The sequence below is a fragment of the Macaca nemestrina genome, chromosome 5 (genome assembly GCF_043159975.1).
Source record: "Macaca nemestrina isolate mMacNem1 chromosome 5, mMacNem.hap1, whole genome shotgun sequence".
Lineage (NCBI taxonomy): Eukaryota > Metazoa > Chordata > Mammalia > Primates > Cercopithecidae > Macaca > Macaca nemestrina.
Genome location: NC_092129.1, coordinates 13,646,288 through 13,668,971, shown reverse-complemented (window position 1 = coordinate 13,668,971; position 22,684 = coordinate 13,646,288). Strand labels below are relative to the sequence as shown.

General features: G+C 40.7%; 1 protein-coding gene across 8 annotated transcripts in view; it reads right to left on the bottom strand.

Moving 5' to 3' along the window:
* The window catches only part of LOC105492044 (armadillo repeat containing 2), a 161,954-nt gene that overhangs the window by 57,858 nt on the left and 81,412 nt on the right, over nt 1-22,684 (bottom strand). For all 8 annotated transcript variants that reach the window (XM_011758886.3, XM_011758883.2, XM_011758887.2 and 5 more), the window contains 2 exons: nt 22,173-22,318; nt 13,656-13,755 (listed from right to left, as the gene is read on the bottom strand). In XM_011758886.3, the coding sequence (XP_011757188.2) occupies nt 13,656-13,755; nt 22,173-22,318 (246 nt within the window). The remainder of the gene's footprint in view (nt 1-13,655; nt 13,756-22,172; nt 22,319-22,684) is intronic.

The following is a 22,684-nucleotide window of genomic DNA, read 5'->3' as shown; positions in this document are numbered from 1 at the left end:
GAGTTCTTATCATTTAGCTCCCACTTATAAGTGAGAACTTGTGGTATTTGGTTTTCTGTTCTTGCGTTAGTTTGCTAAGGATAATGGCCTCCTGCTCTATCCATGTTTCTGCAAAGGACATGATCTCATTCTTTTTTTATGGCTGCATGGTATTGCATGATGTATATGTACTACATGGTCTTTATCCAATCCACCACTGATAGACATTTACGTTGATTCCGTGTCTTTGCTATTGTGAATAGTGCTACAATGAACACATGTGTGCATGTGTCTTTATGGTAGAACGATTTGTTTATATTCCTTTGGGTATATACCCAATAATGGAATTTTTTTTTGAGACAGAGTGTTGCCCTGTTGCTGGAGTGTAGTGGTGCAATCTCAGCTCACAGCAACCTCCGCATCCTGCGTTCAAGTGATTCTCCTGTCTCAGCCTCCCAAGTAGCTGGGATTACAGGCATGCACCATCAAACTTGGCTAATTTTTGTACTTTTAGTAGAGACGCGGTTTCACCATGTTGGCTAGGCTGGTCTCAAACTCCTAACCTCAAGTGATCCATCCGCCTTGGCCTCCCAAAGTGCTGGAATTAGAGGCGTGAGCCAGTGTGCCCAGCCTGTTTTCAGTTTGAAGAGGATTAGTTTGAGAGAGTATCTGGAACTATCTCCTTCCTGGGCCAGGGGTCATCTTCTCATTCTTTAATTACCTGACTGTTCCCTAAAGAAGCTGACATTTATGGGCCTTAAGTCTAAAACAAGCACACACAATCTGATTATAATACTTGAATCCCACTTCACATGAAATAGAGGGTTACTTCAAGTAACGCCTGGTGGCAAAGGCCCTGCCCTGGGCTCTGATTTGGTGGCTTCTCCTCCACCCTGATCAGACCCAACAGAGAAGCAGAAAATCAGTTTTCCAACCACGACAGAGGGTATCTCCAAGAATTAAGCATCTTAAAGAAGAACTTCATCTGATATTTTCTATGCTGAGGACTATAAATACAATTTTTGTGTAAACTTTGATACATGTTTTCTGCTTAAAGACTATGAGTTTTAGTTCTGAAAATCCTAATAATTAATACCAATAGCAGCACAGTAGTAGCAGCAACTAACACATAGTACTTATTAGTACTTATGCTGTGCCAGGCATTGTCCTAAGTATTTACATATACAAATTAACTAATTCACTGACAATGATAACTTCCACTTCTTTCATCTGAACAAAGCTATTCACAGTATCTTTTACAATCTAAACCACAGTCTCCCTCGTACACTTGATAACAGTGATGTTAATAAGTTTTGGACTTCACCATGTTCCTGGAATTGGGCTCTCTTCTCTCATTTCCATAAAAGCACATTAAACAAGACAGGAAATGCATTATGAGTGATTTTAAGTGATTGCTTAAGTAACTTAATTAATAGCTGCATTCTACACCCTAAATTGTTACCAGGACTAAACGATTTACCTCCTGAAATGTCATGGCATCTTCTAAGGGTGCTGAATTGTTTTTTTTTTTTTCTTCCTAGGCCTTGCCATTTCACCTCCATCTACCTATCTTGCTTTTCTCTTAGTCCAGCTCAGTAGGCTTCTCCAGCCCTGTCCCACCTCCCGCTGTCAGTGTTGATTTGCCAGGATTTAGATCAGATCCCTGGTAAAAACAGATCTCCTCAGTGGGCATCATTCTTCAAAATTCAAATGACCTCTCCCCATTGTCACATGCAGTCTAATCTGCGAAGACTAAGTGCTGCTTTTCTTTTTCTAAAAATTCCCTCAGGCCCCTTACTCTTCTAAAATTCTCCCATTCTCTCATCTCTGTAGGTCCTAATGTGGCCAAGATTATTAAGCCTCCAGTACAGAAGAAGCAGCTCTAGGCTGTAGGGCAGGAAGAGTTAACACTGTTATAATACCGCTTTTCCTGCTTCAGATGGAAAAGGAGGGGGTGGTTCCTGGCAGCCGTGGTGCCAACTGAAGCATGGCATGCGAGATCAACAAATGGGATGGCAGATTGCACCGTCTGCAGCACCAAACTTCCAGCAACTGCTATCTCTGCTGACTGTTTTTGTCCTGTTTTTCAGGGTTGGCTATGGTACTTCTTCTTTTCTTTTTTTCCCCACCTTTCTTAAATATATTCTACATGGATCTAGGGAGCATGGAAGAGGCCAAAATAGAAGCCGACTCACAGGAGGTCAGCAGAGGTAGTGTTTTCTTATCTCCATGCAAGGGCTTGTCTTGACTCGTCTGGAATCCTGAAGGAGGCTGAGCAAGACAGCTTTCCAGGGCCCCTCTCCTCACCATGGGTGGCCTCTGCTCCCAAACTGTGCACTCCAAGGTCCTCCCAACCGAACCAAGGTCTGCGCTGGGCGGGATCATGAAGAGATTATCTACTGTTCCACAGCCCAAGCCATCTCAAGTCTATAAAATATTACTTAATATTCTATAAAGATCTGTAAAAATTAAACCAAGGCCAAAATCATCTATTTAGAGAAAGCACCAATTCCACAGCAGAAACGATTTCATCAATATGCAGCTCTCCTTTGAGCCACAGATTCTCTCCTTTATTCTTAGACAATATCTGAGAATCATCTATAAATTAACACTCCACTTTTACAGCATTTTTATTAAATTTAACACAATGTTGCATATTCATATCATAACTATGTGGTTTTGAAATAGCAAAATGAAGATGAATCAAGAGAGATCTTTTTTTTTTTTCTAAAGAAGGCAGTCTAGTATAACCAGTTCATATCGACTTTCTAATTTTACTTAAAACAGAATCAGCCTAGCAACAGCTACAGCCAACCAGAGCTTAGACAAACAGGTACACCTAGAGGAAGAAGACTGACCTCAACAGAGCTTTCCAGTTAGAGCCTGGGGGATATTGTCATTAGTTTCGCAGATGTTGTGCCCCAGTGAGCAAGCAAGTTACTCAATCTGAATGGGCCCCACAAGCCTGTGAATGAAATTACTCTAACTGGAATAAAACCAGGAACAGGGCACTGCTCACCAGGATGGTCTATGTTGAGTTCCAATGGTGGCAGCATTGGCAGCAGCCGTTGAATGTTATTTTCCATGGGAGAGACATTGGCCTAAAGCCAATGAAAGACATTTTTACCCCTATTTGGAGATGTTGGAACTGAGGCTTCAGGAGACTCATTAAGTAAGCCCAAAGTCAAACACTGGTGAAGAGAAGAGGCAGGACTTGAACAATCATCTCTGTACACACAGATGGTTTCCAAAACCACCTTCAGCCCAACTCTTCATTGCTCATCATCATCATCTTCCCCGTCCCCCAGCCCCAGCATCTCTGATTCCTCTCTGTCTCATCCCCTCACCAAGCAGTCACCAAGTCTCCTCAAACCTGTTGTCTCAAAATGACCCCCAGCTCCCTCCTGCCCATGGACCTAATCTGCCTGTAGACTGTTGTCAGAGGCCCTTTCCAGGCTCCTCCCTCTGCCGTCAACCCTAACACCACTTCTTGAAGCACAGCTCTTCCCTTTGCTCAAAAACATCTACTGCCTATTAAATGAATGTCAAAGCCAGCATCTAATGCACCATCTGGCCCCGTGCGACCACTTCTGTGCTACCTCACATTACTCTCTGCCCACAGCCAGCCAAAGTGAACACATTCCTCCCCGACTCCCACACCCTTCCTACCGTACCTTAAAATAACTCATGTGCATAACGTTGACTGTGGGGAAGAAACAATATCAAGCTGTCACAGAAAGAATAAACTATGTTCAGCAGACTCCACTTAGGAGGGAACTGCTTCCACTAAGTAAAGGAAAACATTTTAGGAAGATTTGTAAGAATGGGTTTAAATGGAAGGGGATGTAAATATGCTTAAAATCTGAAACCTCTATTAACCAGAAAATTAATCAAAATGCCCTGTTTAAAATATGGTTACAAACTTCTCGTGCCTGAGAGCTGAATCAGGATTTACAATTTGCTTTGTTTATCCAACTTTCCCACCCTCAAACAAAACCCAAACATTAACTGAGCTTGCAGGTGGCTTGAAGAACAGATAAATTTTAGCAAACTGGAAGACAGACTGTGCACTACCGCAAAAATGCTAACTGACCATAGAGCACCGAAAGTGGGTCAAGAGTTTGCCTACGTGTTTAACTACATAAAATAGAAGAATCTGAAATGTTGGAGACTCAAAGCCAAGAATCTAAGTAGAAAATCATTTTAAAACCAGAAGAGATTATGCTTGATTCCCCCATCCATCTATCCATTCTATCGGCAATCATTTATTGAGCACCCACGATATGCCTTTGAATGTCACTCAAAAGTACCAGGGCAATGCTAGAATTTCACTGTGCTCGGTTCTTTTTCAAGCCAGCAGACATAAATCAGGCATTTGGATTCCGTGCTGAGCAAGGAAAGAGCCAGTTCCACAAGGGCAAAGCCAGCAGGAGCTGGAAAGAATGAACAAGCTAAGGGCGTATCGTGCAGCCTGCCCAGTCAGGGTCGCAGACCAAGGCCAAGGCTGAAAAAAGGAGCAAGCTCAGTCAAATGCTCTCGGCACCCACTGGGAATGTGCCTGCAGAGGGGCTGGGAAGACAGCCATAGGGCGTGCTCCTGTCAGGGAGGAGGCAGAGGGCAAGCTGGGAGCCAAGTCACCCTACAAAGGCACCAGGGGAAGGGGTGGAGGCACCTTCCTAACCAATCCAATGGCCCAAAGAGGATGGAGGGAAAGAGAAGGCACCTTCTTTCTGGAATGCTGAAAGGCTGTGGTTATATTCAAGATGAACAGCTAGAAAAATGGCAGTTGGTTTTACTTTCAGCCCACACTGTTCAGACATTCCAGCTCTCATTTCTGACACCACGATGGCTAAGCATTCCAAATCAGCGTTCACTGTGCATGCATACATGGCTGAAGACAGCAGCTTATGCCTATAGCAGTCTAAACAGAAGGAGAGGTGGGACTTTAAGAGCAGCACAACCAAGAATGAGTCTGGCAGTTCCCAGGGTTTGCAAAGACTCTGACGACAGTCCTGCTGCATCTGGAAGCTCTGTGGTAAAAGAAACAAGAAATTAACCATATCTACATGTGGAGAGGGTTAAATAGACAGTGGGTCAATGGATACATGTGATAGGAATGTAGACAAAGATTGTTCTTTTTGATCATGACCTTTGAAAAATATTGCCAGTCTTTTGAAAGTCTTATTTGAGGCATTTTACCAGATCTCTTGCCCAGCAGATATTTACAGAAGAAATGGGGAAAATCCCTTCATGTTCTTCCAAAAAACAAACCCAAACGTATTTTCCTGAGATGCTAAATGTAGCAACACTGACGTCAGAGGCACCTCCTGAGGCAGGCTCTGCCTCCCAAAGGCTGATAGCAACCCCACTCCCTCATTCGTTATTAAGCCCATCTGTTTGCACATTTGTTTTGTACCAAATGCAGTTTACACCATAAAGCAGACAATATGTGCACATTTCTTAAACGAGATTTGTCATTTAATTGATTTTTGGCCAGCGTTTTTAATAGATATTTTACCTAACTCTAAAGTTTAGCTTTCATACAGCCTCAAGCCGACCGAGAGGCTGTTTCATCTCAGTTTGTGTGTGTGTGGGAACTGGAGTTACTAGTTGCAGCACGGATCTTGGACAAATTAACTACATAGATAAGAGCCAAAGAAGTTTCCCTTGCTCTCCCTGTGGAAGTCATTTATAGGAGCTGGGAGGAGTAGATGCCTTTTCGTTGAGACTGTTGGTGAGCCAGAAGCCCAGGCCATGCACACAACCATCACATACAGATGGAAACGGAGGCCCACTTCACTGAGGGCCATTGTGCAAACAGAGGCAGTGTAAAGCGGACCATATTCTAAGTGAACTCATCACTCTCAATTTAACTGTTGCAAACAACAGCATTTAGATATGGGTATATACCACACTGTCTCAAAACAGGCCATCTGCAGGAATAGTAACTATTTTAAAGACGAAATTTGGTGCTTGTTTAACCTAACAAATGAACCAACAACTGGCGGCTTGTCTAGCCAACTGAACTGAAGACGCCCTCCCTTGGACAGGCGGCTCTAAGGGTCCTGAGGAGTAGAGCCTGTGCTCCTCTCTCCTGGGGGAGCCACTCTGGCCAGTGCTTAAAGCCTCATCAGTGTGATGGGCACCTTCAAACTAGGTTTCGTCCCAGGACTTATTTTGACACAAGTCTGGCAGCGAAAATTTGTGGAAAAGACGAATGTACCATCCTGTGTTCTCCAGCTAAGAAATCATTCCTCAGCTGCCTGTGCAAAAGGCAAAGGGCCAGTGGTTCCGACCACTTACTGGGAAGCCTATATCAGCACCTGGTGGGTCTTGTCAACTTGGTTCCTACTTTGTCAGGAAGAGCCACTGTCAGCTGTGCTCCTGTAGAGAAAGACTGACCCTGTGTGGCTGATTTGATTAATCACTTTAAAATCTTTTGAGGTTTTATGGGAACCCCTCTGCTGTCAATACTGGAGAAAATGGTTTTCAAGAACCACCCTTAGTAAGTTATACCATAGGTCTCAAAATCTGCTGCTCATTTGAGTCACTTGAGAAGTCTCTTAAAAGTAGGTTATTGGGCCCCATCCCAGACGTGAATCAGAATCTCTTTGGGTAGGGCCTGAGCACCTGTATTTCTATTTTTAAATTAAAACAAAATTTTTAATTAAACCCAAATTTTAAGTGGAAAATAGGCTTAAGGGTTCTTCTTGTTTTGGCGTGTTTTGTTTTTGTGAGAAAGGGTTTCACTGTGTAACTAGGCTGCAGTGAAGTCACTCGATTTCAGCTCACTGCAACCTCCATCTCCCAGGCTCAAGTGATTCTTCTGCCTCATCCTCCCAGGCAGCTGGGATTACAGGCATGGGCCACCAAACCCAGCTAATTTTTGCAGGGTTTTTTTTTTTTTTTTAATTGTTCTTGTAGAGACAGAGGTTTACTATGTTGCCCGGGCTGGTCTCGAACTCCTGAGTTCAGACAATCCACCTGCCGCAGCCTCCCAAAGCACTGGGATTACAGGCCAACCTGAGCCACCTGTGCCCAGCTGAGCACCTGTATTTTTAAAGCTCCCCAGGTGAATCTGACGATAAGTCAAATTGGGGAGCCACTCTGATTTAAATCAAGAAAAAATTAGAAATCTCACCACTTGAATACCCATTATTTGTCTTTGTAATAATGCTTTTTAAAAAATAATATGAATTCTTGTAAATATAAATCCTCGTTCCTCAATAATCCTCACAGTATAGGTGTGTAGAAAATAAAAGTGAAACCACTCCACAACCCCTCCTGTCGATGGACTTGAGTTAGACTTTATATACTTGAATATGTAAAGTATATTCAGACTTCTCATATGTTGAAATCAGACTTTACCTTGACAAGAGAAAAAGAATGTAAAAATAATGGAAAATTTTGTGACTTTTGGTATCTTCTCATGTAATTCTAATTTTTTTCCCCTTTGATGGAAAACAACAGCAGATGGAGAGGAAATATTCTACTTTCTTCCAACAGCAACCAGCCCTGGTGCTACCTGGTTCAAAACAGGATTTCCCCCTTGGTGGACGGCAGCAGCGACCGGCAGCTTCCTGTGAAGCTCCCCATCCGCTGATAAGATCAGTTCAAGAGGCGTGTGTAGGTGACATTTCATTTATCACTATAAAGGGTTTTTTCCCTTTTCTTTCTTGTTCTTTTTAGATTTCTGTTTCTACGTTTTTTGAAAACGCGATTAGCCATAAACATGATTTGATTTAAAAGTGCACCTTAGAAAAATGAAACCTACGCTGATTCTAAATGTAGTCCTCAGGCTTTCAAGACAGAAGCAATATTAATCTCCCAGAACAAAAACAGGGAAGGTCTACTGACTCTGATTGTCTAATCATTTGGCAATGGCTATGTGTATTAAGAGACTACAAAGCTTCCAAAGTATTTCTCTACAACCCAAGTTAGTCTTGCAGGGATGTTTCCTAGAGCTGAAAAAAAAAATTATTATAGGAAGTAATAATTCTGTTTAATTAAGTTGCTGGAAGGCTGGTTCACGTTTCCACAATCAGTTCTAAGCCTCAACATGTAAGTGAATCCCAGGCGCAGCGAAGTGTGTAACCACTGCAGATCAATACACTCACATCAGAACGTTAAGAGGAAAAACAAATCGCATTTGATCAGCCACCTGGGCCACGGGAAACATGAAACTAAGATGCCATGCTGTTCTGAAGGAATTCTGTTTTGCTGTTTATGGCAGCCCACCCATGTGAAAATTGTGGGAAAAAATTCTTATTATATCCTCCTCCAAACTAGGAAGAAGAAAGTACATATTTAAGGAGGAAGCACTTGAGTATTAGAAAAAAATATTTTTTAACACCTTACAGGTGGCAAAGCATTTCACATACTCAAAATTCTTTCTTTCAGCACTTACAAGCTTACTTTGCCAAGCATCATCTCGGTCTATCAGGACAAAGTCTGTGTTGTTTAGGAACTCGCAGTAGTGGGTAGGGCAGCTACATAATAATAACCATTTGGAGAACCACTAAAGAAATGTTTTTGAAGACTAATGGGAACTTCTGGTTAATGATTTTAGGAAGTAGTTGGGACACACAGCTACTTCCTTGTAGCCTAAACTCTTTCCTTGCTCTTCTAAAATATTTTGGTTTTGAGGAAAATATGAGTTATGTATTTTTCTTACTAGAAAAAAATCAAAGTAATGAGTCAAAACTACAACATTTCAATCGTTATTATAAGTAAAAGTATTGAGTCAAAGTATAATTTTTTAAAAATTAAAAACACGACTCTCATAGGCTCATGAAATGAACACACTTAAAAAGTATTTAACTCATTAATGAGGGGGCCAATACCACGGTAAAGTTTGTTCCAAGCACAATTGAAGAACTGGGGATTTACAAGCACTCAAGATTTCTAGGTTATGTACAAACCTGACAAATGCCTACAAAGTAATAAAACCATAACTTTTGAGGTGATCCTGTCTACCAGACTGAAACCTATGAATTAATGTATAAGTTTATTGTGTCTGGGATCTAACCAAATAGTAAACAGCAAGTCCAAACACCAATACGCTGGCCTAGAGAATTAATCCCTGATTGGGCCATTAAACAATGCCCTGGCATGCCTTTGTCAGGACATGCCTCCACCTATTCCATACCTTATCTCTAAGATTTGTATAGTTTTCCTTAATAATAGTGAAGTGGTTAAGGCCATACACATACTGCTTGGGTTCTCAGCTCTGAGTGTACTAGCTGGGATACTAGCTGTGTTGAAGTCTTAAAAATGTTGCACTGATGAGGGAGAAATTGACTGGTCTTGCTTGGGAGGCCTCACAGAGGAGCAGACAAGAGAGTTATGACGACTTGAAATATGGAATTGGCTTTGAAGAGAAGTCACAGAGAAGTTTCATCAGAGCCCCTTAGGCTCTTCTCATTAAGTCTGTTCATATTCAATTTTATTTTAGGATTTTTAGTCTAAAATATCTGTCTAGCTAGCCAGCTAGCTAGTGATCAATGGCTCACTGCAGCCTGGGCTCAAGCAATCCTCCCACCTTAGCCTTCCAAGTAGCTGGGACTACAGGCATGTGCCACCACGCACAGCTAATTTTTTGTTTATAGAGATGGGGTCTATGTTGCCAGTCTTTTCTCTCTCTCTCTCTCTCTCTCTCTTTCTCTTTCTGAGATAGGATTTCACCTTGTTGCCCATGCTGGACAACTGGTTTCACTAGAGACTCGCACCACCACGCCTGGCTTATGTGTTGATACTGGAGTTAAAAAAGAAATTATTTAGGCAAATAGTGAGGGTAAGGAGGGCCTCAGTAAGGTTTTCCTTTTAATGAAAAGCAGCCCTCAAAGAATTTCTTTTCTAACAAAGAGCAGCCTGTAAAATCAAGCTGCAGATCTAGAAAGGCAAGCTAGAAGCTTGCACGGGTGAATGTTGCCAGCTGTGCCAATAGGAAAAAGGGTACCTGGGACTAGGCACGTCCACTATGGCAGCTCCATCTTCCCTTCTCTTTGCCAGTCACATGTGCAGTAAAGAGCAGGTAATGTGGTGCCGGCCAAGCAAAAATCCCATTTGTATGATAAGAAGATTAGGGTGGGGTGGCCAGCTTCTCTGCGTGCTATGTAAACATCACACCTGGTCCAACCAATCTTTGGGCCCTGTGTAGATCAGACATGGCCTCCTCAAGCCTGTCTATAAAACCCTGTGCACAGGCCAGAAGTCCCACTCGGGTGCCTCTCGTGCACAGGAGAGAGGGCTATTCTCCTCTCTCTTTCTTTTGCCTATTAAACCTCCGCAATTAACCTCACTCCACGTGTGTCCATGTCCTTGATTTCCTTGGCATGAGGCAACGAACCTCAGGTGTCACCCCCGACAATGATGCCGTTTCAGTGTTACTTTTTTTTTTTTTTTTTGAGATAGAGTCTCCCTCTGTTGCCCAGGCTGGAGTGCAGTGGCATGATCTTGGCTCACTGCAGCCTCCACCTCCCGGGTTCAAGCAATTCTCCTGCGTCAGCCTCCTGAGTAGCTGGGACTACAGGCTAATTTTAATAAGTTTGGTTATGAGGATTGCTAATTGCAAACAAATAATTGCAAAAAAGCAAGTAAAGATTACTAAAGGCAGAGGTAGCAACCAATAGAAAAAGAAGAGAGAGAAAATCTACAAAGAAGATGCAGACATTTAAAGAACCTCATCAACAGACTCAGGTTTCCCATGTGGGACAAATAGCCTCTAGAGCAATAATTAATGCTTATAATAATGACCTTTGCTATCAAGAGGTTAAGTTAGTTTTAATATCTTCTAAGAAGGAAGAGAAACATGTAATATACTTGAATACGATTTTTGCCACAATGATTAAATTTAGTGATTAAAGTGATAACATGCATTTCTTTGATGGTTCTGAATAAACATGTTACTGTACCTGGTTTACAAGGTGCTCTATATTCCTCTTTGGAAACTAAAATAATTTTAATAGGTGTTTTAGTCTGTTCTCGCATTGCTCCAAATAAATACTTCAGATTAGATAATTTATCAAGAAAAGAGATTTAATTGGCTCATGGTTCCGTAGGCTGTATAGGAAGCATGCTGCTGGCATCTGCTCAGCTTCTGGGGAGGCGTCAGGAAACTTTCAATCATGGTGGAAGGTGAAAGGGAAGCAGGCACATCTTACATGGCCGGAGCAGGAGGAAGAGAGAGAGCAGGGGGAGGTGCTACACAGTTTTAAACAAGCAGATCTCACAAAAACTCACTCACTCACTATCACGAGAACAGCACCGGGGGATGGTGCTAACCCATCCATGAGAACTCCGCCTGCATGATCCAATCACCTCCCACCAGGCCCCACCTCCAATAAAGAGGATTACAATTCAACATGAGATTTAGGGCTGGGACAAAGATCCAAACCACATCAATAGGAACATAAAATGGTAATTAACATCAATAGGGGAAAATGTGGGTTCTTAAACATGAGTTTTGCTTTTCAGATAACCATTGGACTAATGTGAAAAGTAGTTTAGTAAAAAGTATAGTAAAATTTTATGCCAATTTAAACTTTAGGACATTTAGGCTGGGTGCAGTGGCTCACATCTGTAATCCCAGCACTTTGGGAGGCTGAAGTGGTAGGATTGCTTGAGCCCAAGAGTTCCAGGCCAGCCTGGGCAACATAGTGAGACTCCCATCTTTATTTTAAAAAACAAAAACAAAAAACAAAAAAACTTTAGGACATTTAGTTACTTAAACTAGAAAAAGCATACCCTTAGCCATACTGATATCTCTAGTCTCTCATATTGGTGAGATACCAGGATTTTTGTTGGTTTATTCTATATGGCCATCATCTAAGCTCCAATCAGAGAAACAAACAGTATCTACTAGTAATGCTAGAAAACAATAGCACTATTTGTGAGTACTCAATTAATGAATTTTCTTCCTTAAAAAATTATAGATTATAACATAACTCAAAATCAAACTGTTAAACGGAAGTATTTTCTTTTGTCCATTTTTGAAAATTCTAGTGGCAAGGCAAATAAATCTTCTCTAATTAAAGACATCTAAATCACCCAAGATGAAAGCACCAAAGCAAAAAAAAAAAAAAAAGGTAGTGATGGGAAAATAAAATTATAATTAAAATTCATAACATTAAATTACAAAATAAAATATATAAATAGATCTCTTTTGAGTATAACATGAAAAAGAATTATTTTGGGCCAGGCACAGTGGCTCACACCTGTAATCCCAGCACATGGCAAAACCCTGTCTCTATCAAAAAAAAAAAAAAACATTAGCCAGGTGTGGCGTCACATGCCTGTAATCCCTACTTGGGAGGCTAAAGCTGGGATAAAACCTGGCAAATTTAACAATTCTCAGCAGAAGTCTTTGGCTGGGTAAAAATAAGTTCAACACTAGTCAGTAACAAACAGAGATTACGTTTTGAGGTGGTCTTAATATGGTTAATAAAACAAACACAAAGCTTTAGATTAAAATATTGTTAGTATATACATAAATTATTTGGTCCATAAACTGGTAAAACTTACTATAGGATGTTGAAAATGTACCACATTTAAAACGAACACTTATTGAATAAATGGACAAAATATCTCACTAAGTTGATGTCACTTTAATAATTTAGGAAAGTGAATAAAAGTCGACTTTGCTTTAACAAATACTTAAAAACTTATAATAAAAATTAATGTTTGTGGCCGGGTGTGGTGGCTCACACCTGTAATCCCAGCACTTTGGGAGGCCAAGGCGGGTGGATCATGAGGTCAGGAGATTGAGACCATCCTGACTAACACAGTGAAACCTCGTCTCTACTAAAAATACAAAAACAAAATTAGCCAGGCATGGTGGTGGGCGCCTGTATTCTCAGCTACTTGGGAGGCTAAGGCGGGAGAATGACGTGTACCCAGGAGGTGGAGCTTGCAGTGAGCCGAGATCACACCATCGCACTCCAGCCTGGGTGACACAGCGAGACTCCGTCTCAAAAAAAAAAAAAAAAAATTAATGTCTGTATGAAGTATTATGATTTGATTAATGAGAAATCATTTGTGAGTTCTTCCTTTTTTAAACAACTATATACATTTTTGCCTTGATTCATTAAAACTAAATTATTTCATTTAAGCGCTTTACCTAGCAATGTTACCTTTTAAGTAAAATAATGGGGTCAAGGAATTAGAGAACTTAAGGGCTAGAAGAATCTTCAGGGAATATCCAGGGCAGGGGAACTGCAAACCTTAATTTGCATCAGAAGTCCCTGTGGTTCTTGTTAAAATGCAGATGGCCAGACAGGTCCTACCCTACCCATCTGACTCAGTAGCCTGGGATGAAACCTGGAAGAAATAACCATTACGGAAATAACCCTTGGGGTGGGGTTATAGCCCCACTCCCACCCCAAGGTGACTCCCATGTAGGTTGTCTACAGATCAGTGGGAGGAAAAATATTTTACAATCTACTACCTTCCTTCCTAAATCAGGAAACTTCCTAGAACATCAACATTCCATTTCTGATTCAAACTACTCCTTCAACTCCTTTAGGTAACTTACTGCCTCCCGGGGCAGCCCGTTATACATTTATTGGAAGTTTCTTATAGAAACCTATACATTCAAAACATAAAGACATTCAACATGGGCTTACACAAATACATTAGTGTAAAGACTCACTGAAGAATTAAATGAAGGAAGAACTGACCTGCTTCTTCTGGTATTTGTTAATTAGATTCAGAAATAAGGCATAACATCTGGAATAGCTGGCCAAGGCTGCACAGCAGTCACGGTAAGAAGTAAGTTTGCTGCAGAAATGCCAAATGGGAAAATAAAGGTAAACTTTGTTTTTCTGTAAAATTCAAGTACACATAGTATCACTTTAAATGCAGAACTTCAAGACATTGCCCAGTTCAAGAAAAGGAGTCTAAAAATACTCTACATATCAGTTCAGGGAAGCTGCAAGGAGGCTTGCTATCTGCTATAAACTCTAGAGAGATGGATCTAGAGAAATTTAAAAGGTAACTTATATCTATGTGGTGTGAATTTACACTATCCATGTAGTTCAGAAAACACAAACTTACAAGAAATTTATATGAAATCTGGTTGGATACCAGTGAGTCTCCTGGCACCACATCAGAAGCAAATGTAAAACTACTTTAGTAGGCCAGGCACGGTGCCTCATGCCTGTAATCCCAGCACTTTGGAAGGCTGAGGCAGGTGGGTTACTTGAGGTCAGGAGCTTCAGACCAGCCTAGCCAACATAGTGAAACCCCATCTCTACAAAAATACAAAAATTAGCTGGGAGTGGTGGCATGTGCCTGTAATCCCAGCTACTCTGGAGGCAGAGGCAAGAGAACCACTTGAACCCAGGAGGCAGAAGTTGTAGTGAGCCGAGATTGCACCACTGCACTCCAGACTGGGCAACGGGGAGAGATTCTGCCTCAAAACAAACAAACAAACAAACCTATACATTCAAAACAAACAAACAAACAAACCTGCTTTAATACAGTAGATTGGTAGTGCTGTATTAATATTAGGCAAAATAGACCGACCTTAAGGCAGGAAGCCCTGAAAACAGCTTCAGAATTTCTAAAGCAAGCAAGCAAACAAAACCCATACGGCAATATTGACAAACCCACAACAAATCAGGAGATGTTCATATATTTCTTCCTAACTGATGAATCAATAGGTAAAACATCATTAATATGTTAAAAACTTGACCACATACCAGGCCATAAATAAGCCTCAGTAAATTTTCAGAGAACTGGTATCTCAAAGACCACATTCTCTGGTCAAAGTGCAATTAAATTAGACACCATAAATTTTTAAAAAACTTTTTTTTGGAAATGTAAGAACACCTAATTTATAGGTCAAAGAAGCATGAAAATTACAAAAGAAATACCTAAATACAAGTAATAAAAATATTACAAATCAAAATGGGCCAGGCACAGTGGCTCACGTTTGTAATCCCAGCACTTTGGGAGGCCGAGACAGGAGGATCACTCGAGGCCAGGAGTTCAAGACCAGCCTGGCCAACATGGTGAAACCCCGTCTCTACTAAAACATACAAAAATTAGCTGGGCGTGGTGACGCATGCCACCGGAGTAGTCCCAGCTACTGCAGAGGTTGAGGCAGGAGGATCACTTGAACCTGGGAGGCGAAAGTTGCAGTGAGCCGAGATCACAACACTGCACTCCAGCCTGGGCAACAGAGTGAGACCTTGTCTCAAAAAAAAAAAAAAAAAAAAAAAAAAGGCCGCACGCGGTGGCTCAAGCCTGTAATCCCAGCACTTTGGGAGGCCGAGATGGGTGGATCACGAGGTCAGGAGATCGAGACCATCCTGGCTAACATGGTGAAACCCCGTCTCTACTAAAAAATACAAAAAACTAGCCGGGCGAGGTGGCGGGCGCCTGTAGTCCCAGCTACTCGGGAGGCTGAGGCAGGAGAATGGCGTAAACCCGGGAGGCGGAGCTTGCAGTGAGCTGAGATCCAGCCATCGCACTCCAGCCTGGGCGACAGAGCGAGACTCCGTCTGAAAAAAAAACAAAAAGAACAAGAAAACAAAAAAAAACCTTGTAAATACTAAATTCCTCTAATTAGTATTTAGAGGAAATTTTATAGGTTTAAGGAGGCTGAAAAGAATTATGTTTTTTACTAAAATAATTAGAAGAAAAATATTATATATTCAAAGAGTAGAAGAAAATGATTCATAAGGATAAGAGCAGAAGAAATAAGACATGAAGCAAACATACAATACAGTGGGTCAATAAATATATTTGTTCTTGGTAAAAGCTAATAAAATAGGAAAGATTTAGCAAGACTAAGAGAAAAGAGAAACAGCACGAACAATCAAAATTAGGAAAGAAAGTCAATATTAACAATGAAGAAGCAGGGTAACACAGTGGTTCAAAGTATGAATTCTAGAGCCAGACCACGGTTTGAACTGCAGCTCTATGACATACTAGTTGCGTGATCTCAGGAAAATAACTAAACTTCTCTATGCCTCGATTTCCTCATATGTAAAAAGATAATGACAATAATAACACATATCTTAAAAAGTTGTTATAAGGATGAAATGAATTCGTATTAGGAAAATATTCTGAATATTGCCTAGCATGTTGTAAGTGCTATACAAATATCTGTTAAATAGGTAAAATAAATAAAAGGCAACATAATTAGAGATACAACAGAGATTAGAATAATAGTAAGAGAATAGTTGAAGCAACTTTTATATTGTTTGAAAAAAAGAGAAATTTATCAAATTCCTACAAAAACATAACTTTCTGAAACTGAACCAAGTAGAAATAAGAAACATATAACCACGTAGGAAGAAATTGAATCAGTAGTCAACAATATTCTCACACACACACACACACACACACACACACACACATATATACCCTGGATAAAAATAGCATTTTGGGCAAGTTTTTAAAACTTTTCAAGAAGCAGATCAGCTTTTTACAGATTCTTCTAGGAAAGAGAAAAAAATTGGATTACCTCCCAACCCATTTTATGAGGCTGGTATAAACTTAACACTAAACCCAGACAAGGACAATAGGAGAAAGGAAAAATATAGGTCAATGTAACTCATGACCACCAATGACAAATCCTAAACAAAATATTAGTTAACCAAATCCAGCAATATATAATGGCTTAACTTGAGAAACTTTATTAATGTAATTTACTACATTAACAGATTTAAAAAAGAAAATCCATAATCAAAAGCAATTCAGGTAAATGTGATTTATCACATACATACAACTAAAGACAAAAACCACATGATAATCTCAATAGACACAGAAAAGGCTTTCAGTAAAATTCAACACTCCTTCATGTTAAAAACTCTCAATAAACTAGGTACTGATGCTGGGTGAGGTGGCTCATGCCTGTAATCCAGCACTTTGGGAGGCTGAGGCGGGTGGATCACCTGAGGTCAGGAGTTTGAGACCAGCCTGGACAGCATGGTGAAACTCCATCTCTACTAAAAATACAAAAATTAGCTGGGTGTGGTGGCACGTGCCTGTAATCCCAGCTACTCTGGAGGCTGAGGCAGGAGAATCGCTTGAACCTGGGAGGCAGAGGTTGTAGTGAGCCAAGATCACACCACTGCACTCCAGCCTGGATGACAAAGTGAGACTCTGTCTCAAAAAACAAATCAAAACAAAACAAAAAACTAGGTATTGAAGGAACAGACCTCAAAACAGTAAGTGCCATCTATGACAAACCCACAGCCAATATCATACTAAATGAGCAAAAGCTGGAAGCATGCCCCATGAAAACCAGCACAAGACAAGGATGCCCTCTCTCACCATTCCTATGCAACATAGTATTGGAAGTCCTAGCCAGAGCAATCAGTCAAGAGAAAGAAATAAAGGGCATCCAAACAAAAAGGGAGGAAGTCAAACTATCTCTGTTTGCAGAAGGGTACTTAAGAAAACCTATAGCAAATATTATTTTCAGCTGGTGTAACCATGAAACTATTTCCTTTAGAGTCAGAAGACAGACAACAGGTCCAACACTTACAGATGATTCTACTTCTAGAAAACCCCATCGTCTCAGCCCAAAACCTCCTTCAGCTGATAAACAACTTCTGCAGTTTCAGGATACAAAATTAATGTACAAAAATCACTAGCATTCCTATACATCAACAACAGCCAAGCAGACAGCCGAATCAGAAAGGCCATTCCATTCACAATCGCCACAAAAAGAATAATATACCTGAGAACACAGCTAACCAGGGAGGTGAAAGATCTCGACAATGAGAATTACAAAACACTACTCAAAGAAATCAGAGAAGACAAAAACAAATGGGAAAACATCCCATGCTTATGGATAGGAAGAATTCGTACCATTAAAATGGCCATACTGCCCAAAGCAATTTACAGATCCAATGCTGTTCCTATCAAACTACCAATGACACTCTTCACAGAACTAGGGAAAAAAAAAAAAAAAAAAAACTATTTTAAAATTTACACAGAACTGAAAAAGAGCTCAAAAAGCCAAGGAATCCTATGGAAAAAGAACAAAGCTAGAGGCATCACATTGCCTAGTTCAAACTATACTACAGGGCTATGGTAACCAAAACGGCATGGTACTGGTACAAAAACAGGCACATGGACCAAGGGAACAGAACAGAGAGCCCAGAAATAAGGCTGCACACCTACAACCACATGATCTTCAACAAAGCTGACAAAAACAAGCAATGGAGAAAAGACTCCCTATTTAATAAATGATCATGGGGTAACAGGCTAGTCATATGCAGAAGACTGAAGCCAGACCCTTTCCTTTCACTATATACAAAAATCAACTCAGGTTGGATCAAAGACTAAATGTAGCCAGGTGTAGTGGCTCACGCCTGTAATCCCAACACTTTGGGGGGCTGAGATGGGCGGATCACGAGGTCAGGAGATCGAGACCATCCTGGCAAACACGTGAAACCCCGTCTCTACTAAAAATACAAAAAAAAATTAGCTGGGTGTAGTGGCAGGCACCTGTAGTCCCAGCTACGCAGGAGGCTGAGGCAGGAGAATGGTGTGAACACGGGAGGCGGAGCTTGCAGTGAGCCGAGATCGCGCCACTGCACTCCAGCCTGGGCGACTGAGCTAGACTCTGTCTCCAAAAAAAAAAAAAAGACTAAATGTAAAACCCAAAACTATAAAGACCCTGGAAGATAACCTAGGCAATACTATCCTGGACATAGGAACGAGCAAAGATTTCATGACAAAGACACTAAAAGCAAATGCAACAAAAGCAAAAATTGACAAATGGCATCTAATTAAATTTAAGAGCTTCTTCACAGCAAAAGAAACTATCAACGGAGTAAACAGACAACCTACAGAATTGGAGAAAATATTTGCAAACTATGCATCTGTCAAAGGTTTGATAGCCAGGACATATAAGGAACTTAAACAAATTTACAAGAGAATACAACCCCACCAAAAAGTGGGCAAAGGGCCGGGTACAGTGGCTCATGCCTGTAATCCCAGCACTTTGAGAGGCTGAGATGGGTGGATCACCTGAGGTCAGGCATTCGAGACCAGCCTGAGCAACATGGAGAAACCCTGTCTCTACTAAAAATACAAAAAATCAGCTGGGTGTGGTGGTGCGTGCCTGTAATCCCAGCTACTTGAAGCAGGAGAATCACTTGAATCTGGGAGGCAGAGGTTACAGTGAGCTGAGATCACCCCATTGCACTCCAGCCTTGGCAACAAGAACGAAACTCTGTCTCCAAAAAAAAAAAAAAAAGTGGGGAAAGGACATGAATAAACACTTTTCAAAAGAAGACACACATGTGGCCAACAAGCATATGAAAAAAAGTTCAATATCACAGATCATTAGAGAAATACAAATCAAAACTACAATGAGATACCATCTCATACCAGTCAGAATGGTTATTATTAAAAAGTCAAAAAATAACAGTTGCTGGTAAGGTTGCAGAAAAAAGAGAACACTCATACACTGTTGGTAGGAGTATAAATTAGTTCAATCATTGTGTAAAGCAGTACGGTGATTCCTCAATGAGCTAAAAGCAGAACTACCATTTAACCCAGCAATCCTATTACTGGGTATATACCCAGAGGAAAACAAATCATTCTACCATAAAGATACATGCACACTAATGTTCATTGCAGCACTATTCACAATAGCGAAGACATGAAATCAACCTAAATGCCCATCATTGACAGATTGGGTAAAGAAAATGTGGTACCTATACACCATGGAATACTATACAGCTATAAAAAAGAATGAGATCATGTCTTGTGCATGAACATGGATGGACCTGGAGGCTATTAGCTCAGCAAACTAGTGCAGGGAAAGAAAAGCAAATACCACATGTTCTCACTTATAAGTGGGAGCTAAATGATGAGAACTTAAGAACACAAAGAAGAAAACAACAGATGTTGGGGTCTACTTGAGGGTGGAGAGTGCGAGGAGGGAGTGCAGCAGAAAAGATAACTCTTTTAACTATTGGATACTAGGCTTAATTCCTGGGTGATGAAATAATCTGTACCACAAACCCCTGTGATGTGAGTTTACCTATGTAACAAACCTTCACATGTACCCCTGAACCTAAAATAAAAGTTAAAAAAAAAAAAAAGATTCAGGGCAAGCATTTGACAAAACTTAATACCCGTTAATAAGAAAAAAATCATTAATCTTCTAAAGCGTAGTTATGAAAACTTACAACAAATATTATTTTCAACTAGTAAAACCATGAAAATATTTCCTTTAAAGTCAGAAGAAAGACAACAGGCCCAACACTCACAATGTTGTATTGAACTCCTAAACGATGCGCTAAAGAAGAGATGAGGATGGGGAAAGGGTTACAATCATTGAAAAAAATTTATATGCAGATAATTTGCATAGAAAATTCAAGAGCATCTATAGACAAACTCCTAGTCTTAATGTTCATCAAGATTCTTGGATATCCTTCCTGTAGCAGACAGCTAAAATACATAAATAAATAAGTAGGCCGGGCGCGGTGGCTCAAGCCTGTAATCCCAGCACTTTGGGAGGCCGAGACGGGCGGATCACGAGGTCAGGAGATCGAGACCATCCTGGCTAACACGGTGAAATCCCGTCTCTACTAAAAAATACAAAAATCTAGCCGGGCGAGGTGGCGGGCGCCTGTAGTCCCAGCTGCTCGGGAGGCTGAGGCAGGAGAATGGCGTAAACCCGGGAGGCGGAGCTTGCAGTGAGCTGAGATCCGGCCACTGCAGTCCAGCCTGGGCAACAGAGCAAGACTCCGTCTCAAAAAAAAATAAATAAATAAATAAATAAATAAGTAAATATTTTTAAAGAGATATCAACACAAAATAATAAGTTCATAAGGAAGGGAAAAGAACAAGAAGAGTTTGGGTTCTTTTTTCTTTTGTCTTTTTCTCTTTTTCTTTTTTTTTTTTTTTTAATAGATAGGGTTTTGCTCTGTTGCCCAGGCTGGAGTGCAAGTGGCTCCATCTTGGCTTACTGCAACATCCACCTTCCAGACTCAAGCAATCCTCCCACCTCAGCCTCTCAAGTGGCTGGGACTACAGTCACACACCATCATGCCTGGCTAATTTTTTGGCAGGGGTTGGGGGGGGCGCTAGAGATGGGGTTTCACCATGTTGCCCAGGCTGGTCTCAGATTATTGGACTCAAGTGATCCCCCACCTTGGCCTCCCAAAGTTCTGGGATTACAGGTATGAGCCACTGTGCCTGACCAAGAGTTTGGATCTTAAGGGAGAAAAAAAGTGAGAAATTTGAAGGCCAGGCAGGGTATCCAGAACAAAGCTCAGGGAAATGCAGTAGAAAAAGATTAGATCTGGAGGGAAGGAGGGGGCTGGGGCTGAAGTACCACCTGTTGGGTACTATGCTTACTGCCCGGGTAACATGATTGTTGAGACCCCAATCCTCCACGTCATACAATTTACCCACATAACAAACCTGTGTACCATTTAATCTACAATTCAAGTTGACATTCGTCTAAAAAACATCAGATTTGGACTCACAGCCTCATACAGGGGTCCTGGGGTCAAGTACCAATTCAGTCTTCAGGAAAGTTTGCTTTTCTTTACAACTACAACGTTATAGCTCAAGAGAAAAGCCCCAGGCTCCCGAGAAGAATCATTACGTAAAAATACTGACAAAGAGCAGTACGGGAGGAAACAGAAATGCATAATTTAAAGACAGCTCTGAAATTTAACAACATCTTGCTTTGAGGCAACCTGGATTCAAATGATCATTATTTCTGGAAGAAATAAAGTAAGTGTAGACATGCCCAGTGAAAGCCTGAGCCAAAGTTCAAATAGCTGAAATAGAATAACCTTCTATTACAAAGTCAGATCAGACTTTCTAAGCATTGATCCCCTTCTCTGAGTTAAAACTCTTGTTTATTTCCTAGCAAATTGGAACATTTGCTTTGTTTTGTATACAGTTTTTTAAATCTCAAATAAACGGAGAGGAAGATTAAACACACACACGGAGCTCACCACTCACCAAAGAACTAAAAGGACTTAACCACCAACGACTTTAGAATCACCACAGAATCCTATAGACAATGGAGTCATTTGTTTGAATTGTTCATTTTTAACTTGGACCACTAGATTTATCCTTTCTGGTAGGTGAAGTAAAAAGAAGAAAAAGGATTGCTTGCCAGTCACACAAGCAAATATTAAAGATAACCCAAAATCTAAGCATGAGCATTTTTGTAAGGCTACTTCACATCTTAGTCTACCCACCTGAATATTCTGGCAATATTGGTACAGACGTCCTTGTCACCCATGTACTGTTCCATCGCCGTGCAGAGCTGGGGAAGGGCACTGATGCTTAGGAACTTAGTTCTTACTAATGGTGAATCAACCAAGTTTCTCAACGTAGCAGTCACCTAGGATAAAAGCATGCTTGTGCCATTTTTTTTTTAAACTGAAAAAATATAACCACAAGAAGCAGCAGAGTACAATTCATCTCATAAATTTTCTTCTATCAGTAGCTAAGTGAAGCTCCCCCTATGCCTCTCCCACCAGCACAAGTAGCAACAAATGAAAACAAAGAAAGCCTAATTTGGTTGAAAAGTAAAGAATGAAATATTAATCTTTGTAAGCAATTGGTATACCCCAAACCCAGGGTTAAACAAATCATCATCTAGGTTTAACAGTCCTAAGATCTTCAGCTGGCCCCCTGATAGCCACGTCAGTTCTGCAGATTAGAAACTTTTTGTTCTGTTTTTCTTTTTTTTTTTTTTTTAATTTTA